Raw genomic sequence first — 13,882 nt, forward strand, 5'->3', positions numbered from 1 at the left:
TGATCACAATGGAGATTGTTACGAGCCTTACACCAGACTTTACATTGAACAAGTTAATACTTTCTCTCACACAAAACCCTCACTGCAAGACTCACGAATCGAATCTGAACTTGCCCCAAAAACCAACCTTTATACTCTGTTTGGATAGCCAGCTTGATTTCCATATTGTACATATAGTTGACACGTGGTTAACAACCTTTAACGAACTCGGAACAACCTTCATCACATGCTTCCTCACGTGGTTACTTAAACTGATATGTAAAACGCGCTCCATCCCTGTCGTTTCGACTAAATCGTTTTCTGTTATAAGTCAGCTGAGCAGCACGTGAGCTAATGAAGCTTTTACAGTTCCAAAACGCAGCCGTTTCTGGAAACCAAACATGATTCATCACCTCACAATATATATGATTGATATTAAGTGTGTTCATAAATGGTGCGGGCTTGCGGCTAATTGGCTAAACTTTACCATGAATCTAGACGGAGCATAAAAATCGCTTGTAAATAAATTAACTAAGAGAGGAAGAAATCTAGGAGACCTTGTCGGTTCTAACACTGAACATATGTACGGATCAAGAATTGAAGATAGCAAAGAAGATTGCAATCACTCCCTATAGATCCTCATCAAGAAATTAAAGTAATTCTCTAACCCTATAAATGTAAACATAATTAATCAAGATCGATCAATTATGGCTTCCGTTTTATTGATCATGCAAGATTTATATCTTTTTTTCTTTTAGAAATCCTATCTAAAATTACTGACATTAATTAATTGACATTGTGAAACGGAGATGGAGTCGTAAGTACAGACAAATTGTTAATATGAAACTCACATGACGCAGTGTGTTTCCAATATGAAACTACCAGTCTATTTACCACGTTAGTTGACATATACATACGAGTTGTAAATTGTTGGCCAGTTTCTTAATTACTCGTCTTGTACTCAAATAAGTTTTTATTTTTTCATTAATAATTTTTTTCTCTCGATCACTGTAGATATTTTACCACCCCAAATAATAATTAAAAATATATAATAATTAATGAAGAAGAAGAAAAAGTTTATTTTATAAAAAGGTCGAATGATATTCGTACAAACAATCAACAGACAATGTCACGCAAGTGATCATATAAGAATCTTATATGGAAATGGAACTGGGATATATACAAAGAATTTAGTAATACTCTTTAGTTGGAATGGTAGGAAAATTTAAAAGGGGTAGGAATAAACATATATATGACACGGTCTGTTGAACCGTGTAACGTGGAAACAATTAATTGATCAATATATTAACATATTTTAATTATCGGAACTATCATAACCATTTAACCAACCGCGTTACCGAAATTTTAAATTAAAGGAAGGATCCTAGGTAGCTTCTAATGGACTGTATATATTATGTACACTCATCACATTTATCATTGTAGCTAGTGGCTAGAGTTAACGTACACTAGTACATCTCAATTCTTATTACATAATTGTGCAGCAAAGGATAGTCATAAAGGTGCAAATGACCCCTGAAAAATGCAGAATCAAAGTCATGAAGATTATCGCCAAAGCAAACGGTAAATAGCGTGATATGACCTTAATTTGTTAGTAATCATGATTAATAATCATAATCAAGTTTACTTATCATATTAGTTTGTTATGTTCATTAAACAGGTGTAACATCGATAGTAATCCAAGGGCCGGATAAAGATCGAGTGATGGTGATCGGAGATGGAATTGATCCAATCAAACTGACAACAGCATTAAGGAATAAAGTTGGCAATGCCTCCTTAGAAAGTGCACAGAAAATGAAAAATAAAAATGAGGATGAGGAAGATACATGCTATGCTTCATCAAGCTATGGCAGTAGCGGATATCCACAGCGCCCTGTGTATTATAAGATGATTCATGATCATCCCTATTGGAATTGAAAGATGCTCGACCTTGTGACAATCTTATAATAAAAATATGCATATCATTTCCTGTATATTCAACGTTTATTTGAACATCGATCTGTTGTAACCCTGCTAGGATTTTAGTTGAGTTTTGTGCTTAACTTCTCGTTATCGAGAGTTAATATTTTGTAATTTGTACACTTATCAAGATGTCATGTTTGAGTGAATCTTGGCTCTACACGTCTAGAGCATTCGATTAATTCACAAAAATAGACGTTCTAGTGTGACGTATCGAGTCTCGTACGTGTTAGTAGGTTAGGCAAATGGGGTTTTTTCGTAATTGAAGACTTTTTCATTGCTACATGGAAATTCCAAACGACTCAGTCGCCATATGTGGACTTGGCTTGTTGTTGACCAGTTGACCTCGTGAAGGCAATATATACTTGTCTGATTAAAAACTTTTCTTTTCCTCTAGAAGTGTATATTTACTTAAATTTTCCATGTCTTAAGGCAAAACAGTTTCATTCACAATTATAATTTTCCATATTTTAAGTCAAAAAAATTTCGTTCATAATATTTATAAGAATCACTTTTTGATGATGTTGAAGATCTTTTCAATCAAAACAATGGAGAATTGAGGATCTTTACGAGCCAAAAATCAATGTTATTATGACATTGATATATGGCAAGTATTATTGTCATCATAAAGTATATAGATTCGGATCATCTTTTAATCTTAGCTCTCTTGAAATTTTTAAAAATCTTTTACCATGTATCTTGTAGGAATATTGTATAAATAAGATTTAATTTTTATTTATTTATTAACCACCGATCAACACGTAAACTTCTAAAAAGTTCATATTAAAAGAGGATCTTAATCCAAAATGTATACAATGTCGATATAGCCAAATTATGTTGACTGATCGTGTTTCGTTATATCCTCACAATCCTGTACAAATCCCTTATTTTATTAAAGTGAGAGATAAACTAAAAGATTAAAAAAAACACACACACACACTAATGCATTATATTTTTTCTTGTAGTGTATTCAAGCATGTTTCTCTCTCTCTCTCTCTTAATTAATTTCTCACTTTAATAAAGTAAGAAATCACTTAGTAAGAATTTACTACATATATAGATGAAATTGATCTAGTACCCACAATCGCACACCATAATTGTTTGCTTGGCGAGCTCTCATTTGGAGGAGTTCTGTTGTAGGGTCTAAAGTCCCAATGAGAGCTCGCCACATATACAATTGGGCAAGATGTACAATTGCACATGTATCTGTATATGTATACACACCCCCCTTTTCTCATGCAAGTGCTTTTATTTTTTTTTCATATAAACACATTATTGAACCACATGATTTAACACAATTAGTATTAAATTCACTATTAAATTATATAATTTAATAATATTAAAGTTCAATTAATTATAAAGCGCGTTCATGTGAAAGAAAAAATATGAAGGTGTGTGTGTGTGTCAACTGTCAAATCATGAATACAACTTGATGCATGTGCGTTTAATTTTCAAGGACCTAGTCTACACACCAAAGACAAAAATAATTAATGAAAGTCGTGTCGACAAAATCAATTCTCATTTCCATGACCAATAGCAAATTAGAGTTTAGACTTTTCTTCTGAATCACGTAGGTTTAACCGTTTAAGCTGCCCAATTGGAGGAGTGCTAGCGCTAGCGACGGTCGCCCTTATCTGTGTCAGTCGCCAGCTTCTTCTTTTCCACGCGTCCCATTATTTTGAAATTTATGTAATTTTAATTTAATATTAAAATATCAATAGCGTTTAATTTTATTCTAATATTATTATCTCTATATTGAACGAATTTATCGTAATATCCTCATCCTCCACCTCTCTCCAACTGTTTTTCTTCTTTCCCTGCTCTATACCCACTGCAACTTCTTCATTTTTTTCATTAGTTTCTTCTCTAGCCTACGGAAATGAGGATAGTGATGAACGATTTAGTAGAGGATTTTTGCATTAGACTCACTGGAAATTCAATCTTGGTGAATTGCCTTCTATTTTAAAAATAAAATTTTAAAAATATTCTATTTAAAAAATAAATAACAAAATTATCTTAATCATATAGTTATCACTGTGTACACCCAAAAAAAAATACCATATCAGAATTTTTTATTTTTTAAGCTTTCAAAAAATAAAAAAAGAAAGAAAAGAAACTGATGAAAAAAATGAAGAAGTTGCAGTGGGTATAGAGCAGGAAAAAAAGAAAAACAGTTGGAGGGAGGTGGAGGATGAGGATAATAAAATTATGGTAAATTCGTTCAATATAAAGATAATAATATTAAAATAAAATTAAAAATTATCAATATTTTAATATTAAATTAAAATTACATAAATATTAAAATAATGGGACGCGTGGCAAAAGAAGAAGCTAGCGACTGACAAGGGCGACTGTCGCTAGCACTCCTCAGCAGGGTGCATGCATTCTTATTTTCTTTTTAATTTTCGTAGTCATTACTTTCACAATTTTAATATTAACAATTCTATTGCATTTGCATTCCGTCTTATAACGTGAAATTCTCTTACAAAAAAGAAAATTACCTCACTTTAAATTTCTTATTAATTTTTTTTATATTAAATCATCTGGTATCCAAAAATTACATTGGACCTCGACTAATCCAGATTCGAAATCACATTGAACCTTGACTAATCCAGATTCGAGTCGGGCAGGACCACTGAGGCGGTAAAATTCTTCCAACAAGTATTTAACGCAGTTACATTCCCAAGTTTCGAATCGAAGATATTGGGTAAGTTAGAACAGCCCCTTACCAACTGATCTACGTGCTTGTTTGTATAATTTCTTATCAATTTAATAACAATTCAAAGGAATAACTTGCTGTATATATTCCGCCAATCAAGATTTAAGGCTAATTCGACAGGCACAAACGTATGGCAGGAATAAGCTCAAAAAAATTATAAATGTCCGTCATCAAGGCCAGTAATCCGACCTATCCACGTACTTTGATTTGCTAAAAAGAAAAAAAAGTATTTTTATTTACGTAAATCTGCCAACTAATTGCTTAATTTTTTTTTTTTTTGAGAATTACTTAAAAATCACAATAAACGCCACAAAAGTTTATCATTTTTGTTTATTCTTATATAGTTATTTCTCACGTCAACATTAATTGGTAGGATTGCGTGTATAAAGGGGTTGATTAAACATTTCCTTGATCTTTTTTTTTTTAATACTGTTATACAGGACTGTAGGTATTATAATTAATATTTACAAACAGATTCTACAATTGGGACCTTCTTCGTGGCATGTACTCCTCTAAAGAGCTGCCCAAATTCTTCAAACCCTCTCAAATATTCGAGGGATGTCCACTCTACTTCTTCAAACCCTCTCAAATATTCGAGGGTTGTCCACTCTACTCACATTTCGTGAGGAATAGACTGGCTCCACTCAATTATTTGATAATTGAGGAAGTATTGTAAATAAGCCCTATAAATGCTTTTATGGAGGCTCGAACCCTTGCACTCATTATTCTAAGTGCAAGGATTCTCCCACTGGACCAAAGGCCCATTGGTAACATTTCCTTGACCTTGAGTCACGTATTTTGTTCCCCTGACATGCCAATAATAAGTTAATTTTACAATCAACTCCAAATCACGTGAAAAACCCAAGAAAATTAAGAAAAATAATTACACCCAACCTTGAGCTCTTGTAATATAAATAGATGCCAATTTCTTTAAGTATTAAAGATCATACAGCTAAGAGCTCTAGCATAAGGAAGCTCTCTACATAAAGGGCTAAGGCTGCCAATTAATTGATTTCGGCTATATTCTGTTAGTCATGAAGGTGAGCCTCTTTTCTCATAGAGAACACAGCATATGACTATTGGTTATCATGCATCCATGCAAAAATAAAAAATATTTGTTCTTTTACATATAGAGGTTTTAAAAGTTAACAAATAATTATAGGATAAGGATCTTCTTTTAACCTGAACTGACAAATACTTTGTTCTACGCTTTATATTCAGCAAAAGATAGTCATAAAGGTGCAAATAACTTGCAAAAAATGCAGAAGGAAAGCCATGAAGATTGCGGTGAAGGCAGATGGTTAGCACTATATACATTTAATGAAATAATAACTTCATTAATTACTTCATATATAGCCAAGTGTTATGAATTAATGTTGCAATTATATATATATATATATATATAGGTGTTATAAAGGTGGAGATAAAAGGAGAAGGAAAAGATGAATTGGTGGTGATAGGAAACGAAGTGGATTCGGTAAAGCTAACCAGGAAGCTGCAAAAGAAGCTCGGATTTGCGTCTCTATTGAGCGTCCAAGAAGAGAAAGATGGAAAGGAAAAGGAAAAGGAAAAGGAATCGAAAGAGATTAAACTGACTCCAATTGAGTGGGCATATTATTGTCAATGTCCTCCTCCTTACCATCAATTTGTGGTAGACTCAAACCCAAGTCCTAATTGCTTTATCCTGTGATCGATTGGCACATATGTGTAATTTGCCCTATGACAAAAAAAACCTAGCTACCCATAGCTTTTGCACCACCAAATTCTGCTTCTGCTCCGCTTTGATTTGGTAATTCGTATTGAGTTGGACTGATTTTATTTAAAACTTTAAGTCAATCTCTCCGATTCATATATGTAAGGTCATTTGTTATTCCGTCCATTTTCTAAGAAAGAGTAATTCGTATCCACCAGCGTGCATGCAAGAGAGATGTATCAATTAAGCATTATCATCACTTTATTATTAGAGTCTACGTCGGGGCTGAGTTTTTAATTTCTGCTTTCTCCTTTTCGTTTATATCTTTTTTTAACCTTTTCTTTTTAGTTAAATCCCTTGCTCAATAAATTGATGTTTTAAGGAAAATAATACAAAGTAAAGATAAAACAAGAATATCTATGTTGATTGTGCAAAATAGTTGTCGCATTGCCCCCGAGCTGGCAGATCCAGAAACATAGTTTACTGAGGACTGACCTATATGGTAATAAGATGTAAAAAACTGAAATTTTATGGGTTTATGTGTTAATGGAGGTTATTTAAATCGATTTCATGGGGCCTACATTAAATAATCGTAAAACCATATATATAGGTTAAAATGAGCTTTTATTTTTTTCAATTAAGTGTAGGCTTTAATAATTTTTAAAGTTAAAGTTTAAAAATTTCATGAAAAAAGCCTACACTTAACTTGTATGAAAAAGGGAACTCGAGAGTTTAGGGTTATTTGAATCTTATATTATTAAGGGCAATAAGAATTAATTATCTTACCTAATAATTTGCCGATTTAAGATAATAAAATAATAAATATATATGAATTGATTGTTTAAATCTTTGTTAATTAATTCCCAAATTATTGTCAATGAGTTTATCCAAAATATGCCAATTTTATCATTTAATTTCTAAATTTTCAATCGCTTGCAAAAGTTAAGTCTATTGGGTTTGTTTAAATAATTAAAGTAAACGTTGTTTTCTCTTACATTTATACGTAATAAATTTCAGTAAATTAAATTGAAAATTGATAGAGGGTCAGTTTGGGATCGTGGAGGCTGATGAAATAATCTGCTTGTAATATGTAGATGAAATAAGCTGTTGATTAAAAAAGTAGTGTGGTGTTTGGTAAATTATACTGTTACAGTTGTCGTGAGTTTGAAAAGTATAGTATATGTGTTTGGTAAATTTTATTACGAAAGTGTTGTTTTATTAAATAATGACCAAAATAGATATAAGTTTTAATTGCTTTTTATTTTTAAAGTATGTTTAATGAATTGTTTAGACATCTTTTTTTCTTAAATATGTAATATACATTAAACTTTAAAAGCCATAGTTATAAAATTAGAATATAAATTTACTGAATCAAAACTAGAGAGAACGTACGTGGTTATGGTGGTAATATGATATCCGATGATTTATACATAAGGGTTTATGGATAAGTGAGATACAATTGTCTTTTTATTAAAATATAGGGTTATAACAGGAATTTTAAAAAGGTGTGGTAACTTATTCAATAAGCTGCTTATGAAAAGTAACCCGTACCTACTTTTAAAAGTTGTTGACAAAAGCGAGAAAATTATAAAATAAGTTGTTTTTACAAAATTTACAAAACACAATTTTTATAAAAATTATTAAATAAACAACTTATTAAATTTCAACCGCACTCCCAAACTGACCTATAGAATAGACGTAAATGCAATTTCTAATTACATGGCCTTTGTTCATTTTAACATCATTACATAGTCTAGACTTTTTCGGCAGTATTACAAGTTCTAAAATCTCAAATGAGGTGATGATCACTCACTGGAAAGTGTGCTGGAATGGAGTCATAACTAATTTTTTCAATTGTGAAATTGATCGATCATTCAATAAACGAGTGTCACACAAGTTCATGAACCGAAGATAATAAGATATGGGATACTTGAAAAGTATAGTAAAGTTCATCATGGAACCCAACCAAGCTTGTGGTTCCAATTAAGTCAATCGTCTGCAGACTTCTGGGTCTCGGTCTTGGTCATGTTCGTGAGGTCTTCCGAATTACGTTTTGCTGGATTGTACGCTGTTCACATCAACATTCTGTACAAGAGTGGGATGAGTTCTCCTCAATCAAATCTTTTTCAAAAGATCCCTGGTTAGTTATGGGCCGTATGGGACTATATTTTGCGACGGTGAAGTTCAATATAAGCACATATGTGTGCATATCATGGGCTGGGCTGCTATATACTATGGACCAACTCATTTTTGGACTCTTGTAGTGTAAATGGTAAAACCCAGAAATCAACATTTTAATAGACTTTAAAGAATTCAACTAATCATGTGTTAAATTAAAAAAAAAAAAAAACGAAGGCTCTTTGCGTGCTCAGTTGAAACTAATGCATGATCTCACAAATGGCTAGCATTTGATGACAAAAGTTGGTTTACTAATTGTCCTTGCCCGTTAATTAATTTTATTTATCAAGTTTCATTGATTTAGAGTGCCCAAAAGTAAAGACGATAATTATTAATGCAAATAATATAATCATTACGCTAATTATAATTTAATTTGCTAACGAGTTAATTACATGTTTCTGCCACATGGCCCAGTGAGCACAAACTACAACTACCATTTCAAGTTCCAACTTTGAACTGCAAGTTGATTAAAAAAGGGAAAAAATGATAGGTTTTGATGACCCAATTGTCTTTCTTTAATATATAGTGTCCTTTTCATTAACTATTATACATATATTATGCATGTAATTAGATAGTTAGAAGGAAGAAAAGACCACGAGTATGATAATTTGGAATTTGGATCCCTTTTTAAGACCTTAGTGTTGAATATTGATGGAAAATAATGATTTTAAGCAACACATCATATATATAAGTCAAGTGGTATATATAGCCTAAGTGTTGAATATTGATGGAAAAAAAAAAAACGATTTTAAGCTACGCGTCGTATATATAAGTCAAGTGGTAGATATTTATGTATATCAAAACATGATATATTGTACCAATGAAAGAAAACGGTAGTCAATAATAACCTTGATTGTGATCGTCATTAATTATTTTCGTATTAGAATTAGGGGTGTTGCTAAATTACATCATATATAACTTACGGTAAGTTCAAAAATAGTTACCTATGATCTCTTAGTTATTTCACATGATATCATTTTTTTAGTATTAACTAACTACTTTTGAGTTATTGTAAGTTATATTATAAAAAAAAAAAAATTCAATGTGTGTTTATGCAAATTTAGTTATTGTCAAAGAAAAAAAAAAGTTATCTTTTTCTTTATTATCAACCACCTTAGAAAATGGCCTCATAACAAGCAAAACTATTATATTAGCCTAATTAATTATAACCCTATATATAAATAATGTTAAATTCACTATTAAATCATGCAGTTTAATAAAATTAAAGTTGAATTAATTATAAACCGCGTCCATGTAAAATGTGTGTGTGTGAAATCAATGAATACAACTTGATGCATGTACATTTAATTTCAAGGACTTAGTCTAAACGCCAAAGACAAAAATAATTAACGAAAGTCGTGTCAATGAAATCAATAATCATTTCCAATAGCAAAATCTGAGTTCAGACTTTTCTACTGAATTACTTAGGTTTAAGTTTCCCCGAAAGCATATGAACGCCCCAGTCTTTACTTTTCTTCAGCTGGGTGCATGCATTCTTGTTCTTGTTAATTTTCATTGACATTATTTTCTCGATTTTAATATTAACAATTCTATTGCATTTGCATTCCGCCTTATAACATGAAATTCCCTTACAAAAAAGAAAATTACCTACCTTCAAATTTCTTATTAAATTAACAACAATTTCTTATCAATTTAATAACAATTCATGGGAGTAACTTGCTGAATATATCCCTCCAATCAAGATTTAAGGCTAATTTGACTTGCACATACATATGGCGGGAGTAAGCTCAAAAAAATTATAAATGTCCTTAATAAAGGCCAGTAATCCGATCTATCAACGTACTTTGATTTGCTAAAAAGAAAAAAAAATTATTTACGTAAATCTGCCAACTAATTGCTTAAAATATTTTCTTTTCTGAGAATAACTTAAAATATTTTCAATTACTCTTTTGATCACAATAAACGCCACAAAAGTTTATCATCTTTGTTTATTCTTATATAGTTATCTCTCACGTCATCATTAATTGGTAGCATTGCGTGTATAAGGGGGTTGATTAAACATTTCCTTGACCCTTGAGTCACGTATTTTGTTCTCATGACATGCCAATATTAAGTTAATTTAACAATCAACTCCAAATCACGTGAAAAAACAAGAAATTAATAAAAATAATTACACCGAACCTTGAGCTCTAGTGATATAAATAGATGCCATTTCTTTAAGTATTAAAGATCATACAGCTAACAGCTCTAGCATAAGGAAGCTCTCTACATAAAGGGGCTAAGGCTCCCAATTAATTGATTTTGGCTATATTCTGTTAATCATGAAGGTACGTGAGCCTCTTTTCTCCTAGAGAATACAGCATACGACTATTGATTTATCATGTATTCATGCAAAAATAAAATTAAAAAAAAATTCCTTCTTTTCCATATAGAGGTTTTAAAAGTTAACAAATAATTATAGTATAAGGATCTTCTCTTAACATGAACTAACAAATACTTTGTTCTGCGTTTTATATTCAGCAAAAGATAGTCATAAAGGTGCAAATGACTTGCAAAAAATGCAGAAAGAAAGCCATGAAGATTGCGGTGAAGGCAGATGGTTAGCACTGTATACATTTAATGAAATAATAACTTCATTAATTACTTCGTATCTAGCCAATTGTTATGAATTAATGTTGCAATTCTTTTAATTGCATATATATATATATATAGGAGTTATAAAGGTGGAGATAAAAGGAGAAGGAAAAGATGAATTGGTGGTGATAGGAAACGAAGTGGATTCGGTGAAGCTAACCAGGAAGCTGCAAAAGAAGCTCGGATTTGCGTCTCTATTGAGCGTCCAAGAAGAGAAAGATGAAAAGGAAAAGGAAAAGGAAAAGGAATCGAAAGAGATTAAACAAACTCCAATTGAGTGGGCATATTGTAGTCAATTTCCTCCTCCGCCTTACCACCATCAATTTGTGGTAGACGCAAACCCAAGTTCTAATTGCTTTATCCTGTGATCGATTTGGCACATATGTATAATTCACCCTATGATCAAAACAACGCAGCTACCTATAGCTTTTACACCACCAAATTCTGCTTCTGCTCCGCTTTGATTTGGTAATTCGTATTGAGTTGGACTGATTTTATTTAAAACTTTAAGTCGATCTCTCGGATTTATATATGTAAGGTCATTTATTATTCCATCCATTTTCTAACAAAGAATAATTCATATCCACCAGCATGCATGCAAGAGAAATGTATCAATTATATATTAAGCATTATCATCACTTTATTGTTTGAGTATACGTCGGGGCTGGCTTTTTAATTTCTGCTTTCTCCATTTCGTTTATACCCTTTTTAACCTTTTCTTTTTAGTAAAATCCCTTGCTTAATAAATTGATGTTTTAAGGAAAATAATACAAAATAAAGATATATAAAACAAGAATCTATGTTGATTATGCAAAATAGTTGTCGCATTGACCCCGAGCAGTAGCAGATCCAGAAACATAGTTTACTGAGGGCTAAATTATATAGTAATAAGATGTAAAAAAACTGAAATTTTATGGGTTATATGTGTTAATGGAGGTTATTTAAATAGATTTAATGGGGACTACATTAAATAATAGTAACACCATATATGGGTTAAAACGAGCTTTTATTTTTCAATTAAGTGTAGGCTTTAATAATTTTTAAAGTTAAAATTTAAAAATTTCATGAAAAAAGCCTACACTTAACTTGTATTAAAAAAGTAACTCAAGAGTTTGGGGTTATCCGAATCTTATATTATTAAGGGCAGTGAGAATTAATTGTCTTACCTAATAATTTGCCGATGTGAGATAATAAAATAAGAGTAATGATATAGCCACAAACTCTTGTACAAATTTATTTTGTACAAACTGATGTGGCATGATAAGATTGGTTGAATTAAATATCACTTGGCCCACATGATTTGTTTTTACTATTTTATATTTTCATTCAACCAATGAATTAATGCCACGTCGGTTTGTACAAAATAAGTTTGTACAAGAGTTTGTGGCTGTATCATTACTCATAAAATAATGAATATATATGAATTGATTGTCTAAATCTTTGTTAATTAACAAAATGATATTCCCAAATTATCGTCATTCAGTTTCTCCAAATATGCCAATTTTATCATTGAATCTCTAAATTTTCAATCGCTTGTAAAAGTTAAGTCTTTTGGGTTTGTTTAAATAATTAAAGTAAACGTTGTTTTCTCTTACATTTATACGTAATAAATTTCAGTAAATTAAATTGAAATTGATATAGAATGGACGTAGACGCAATTTCTAATTACATTGGCCTTGGTTCATTTTAACATCATCACATAGTCTAGACTTTTTCAGCAGTATTACAAGTTTTACAATCTCAAATGAGGTGATGTTCACTTAGTGGATAGTGTGCTGGAATAGAGTAATAAGTAACTTTTTAAATTCTGAAATTGATCGATCATCCGATAAACGAGTGTCACACAAGTTCATGAACTGAAGATAATAGGATATGAGATACTTGAAAAATCTAGTAAAGTTCATCATGGAACCCAACCAAGTTTGTGGTTCCAATTAAGTCATTCGTCTGCAGACTTCTGGCTCGGTCTTGGTCATGGTCATGTTCGTGAGGTCTTCCGAATTACGTTTTTCTGGATTGTACGTTGTTCACATCAACATTCTGTACAAGAATGGGATGAGTTCTCCTCAATCAAAAGACTTTAGAATCTTTTTCAAGAGATCCCTGATTAGTTATGGGCCTTATGGGACTATCTTTTGAGACGGTGAAGTTCAATATAAGCACATATTTGTACAATCATGGGCTGGGCTGCTATATACTATGGACCAGCTCATTTTTGGACTCTTGTAGTGTAATTGATTGTATGGTAAAACCCAGAAATCAACTTTTTAATAGACTTTAAAGAATTCAACTAATCATATGTGTTAAATTAAAAAAAATAAAAAAAAAATGAAGTCTTGCGTGCTCAGTTGAAACTAATGCATGATCTCGCAAATTAGCAGTCGTGAGAGATGGGCAGCTAGCATTTGATGACAAAAGTTGGTTTACTAATTGTCCTTACTAGTTAATTAATTTTATTTATCAGGTTTCATTGATTTAGAGTGCCCAAAAGTAAAGACGTGATAGATAATTATTAATGCAAATAATATAATCATTGCGCTAATTATAATTTAATTTGCTAACGAGTTAATTACATGTTTCTGCCACATGGCCCAGTGAGCACAAACTACAACTACCATTTCAAGTTCCAACTTTGAACTGCAAGTTGATTAAAAAAGGGAAAAAAATGATAGATTTTGATGACCCAATTGTCTTTCTTTAATATATAGTCTCTTTTTCATTAACTATTATACATATATTAT

General features: G+C 31.4%; 1 protein-coding gene across 1 annotated transcript; it reads left to right on the top strand.

Annotated features, from left to right (window-relative positions):
• Positions 1-1,440: 1,440 nt before the first annotated feature.
• LOC18054713 (heavy metal-associated isoprenylated plant protein 47) lies at positions 1,441-2,004 on the top strand. Its single transcript, XM_006452640.2, has 2 exons — positions 1,441-1,560; positions 1,658-2,004. The coding sequence occupies exons 1-2, from the start codon at positions 1,506-1,508 to the stop codon at positions 1,912-1,914; spliced, it is 312 nt and encodes a 103-aa protein (XP_006452703.1). The 5' UTR covers positions 1,441-1,505; the 3' UTR covers positions 1,915-2,004.
• Positions 2,005-13,882: the final 11,878 nt, after the last annotated feature.

Source organism: Citrus clementina, unplaced genomic scaffold (genome assembly GCF_000493195.1).
Source record: "Citrus clementina cultivar Clemenules unplaced genomic scaffold, Citrus_clementina_v1.0 scaffold_1, whole genome shotgun sequence".
NCBI lineage: Eukaryota > Viridiplantae > Streptophyta > Magnoliopsida > Sapindales > Rutaceae > Citrus > Citrus x clementina.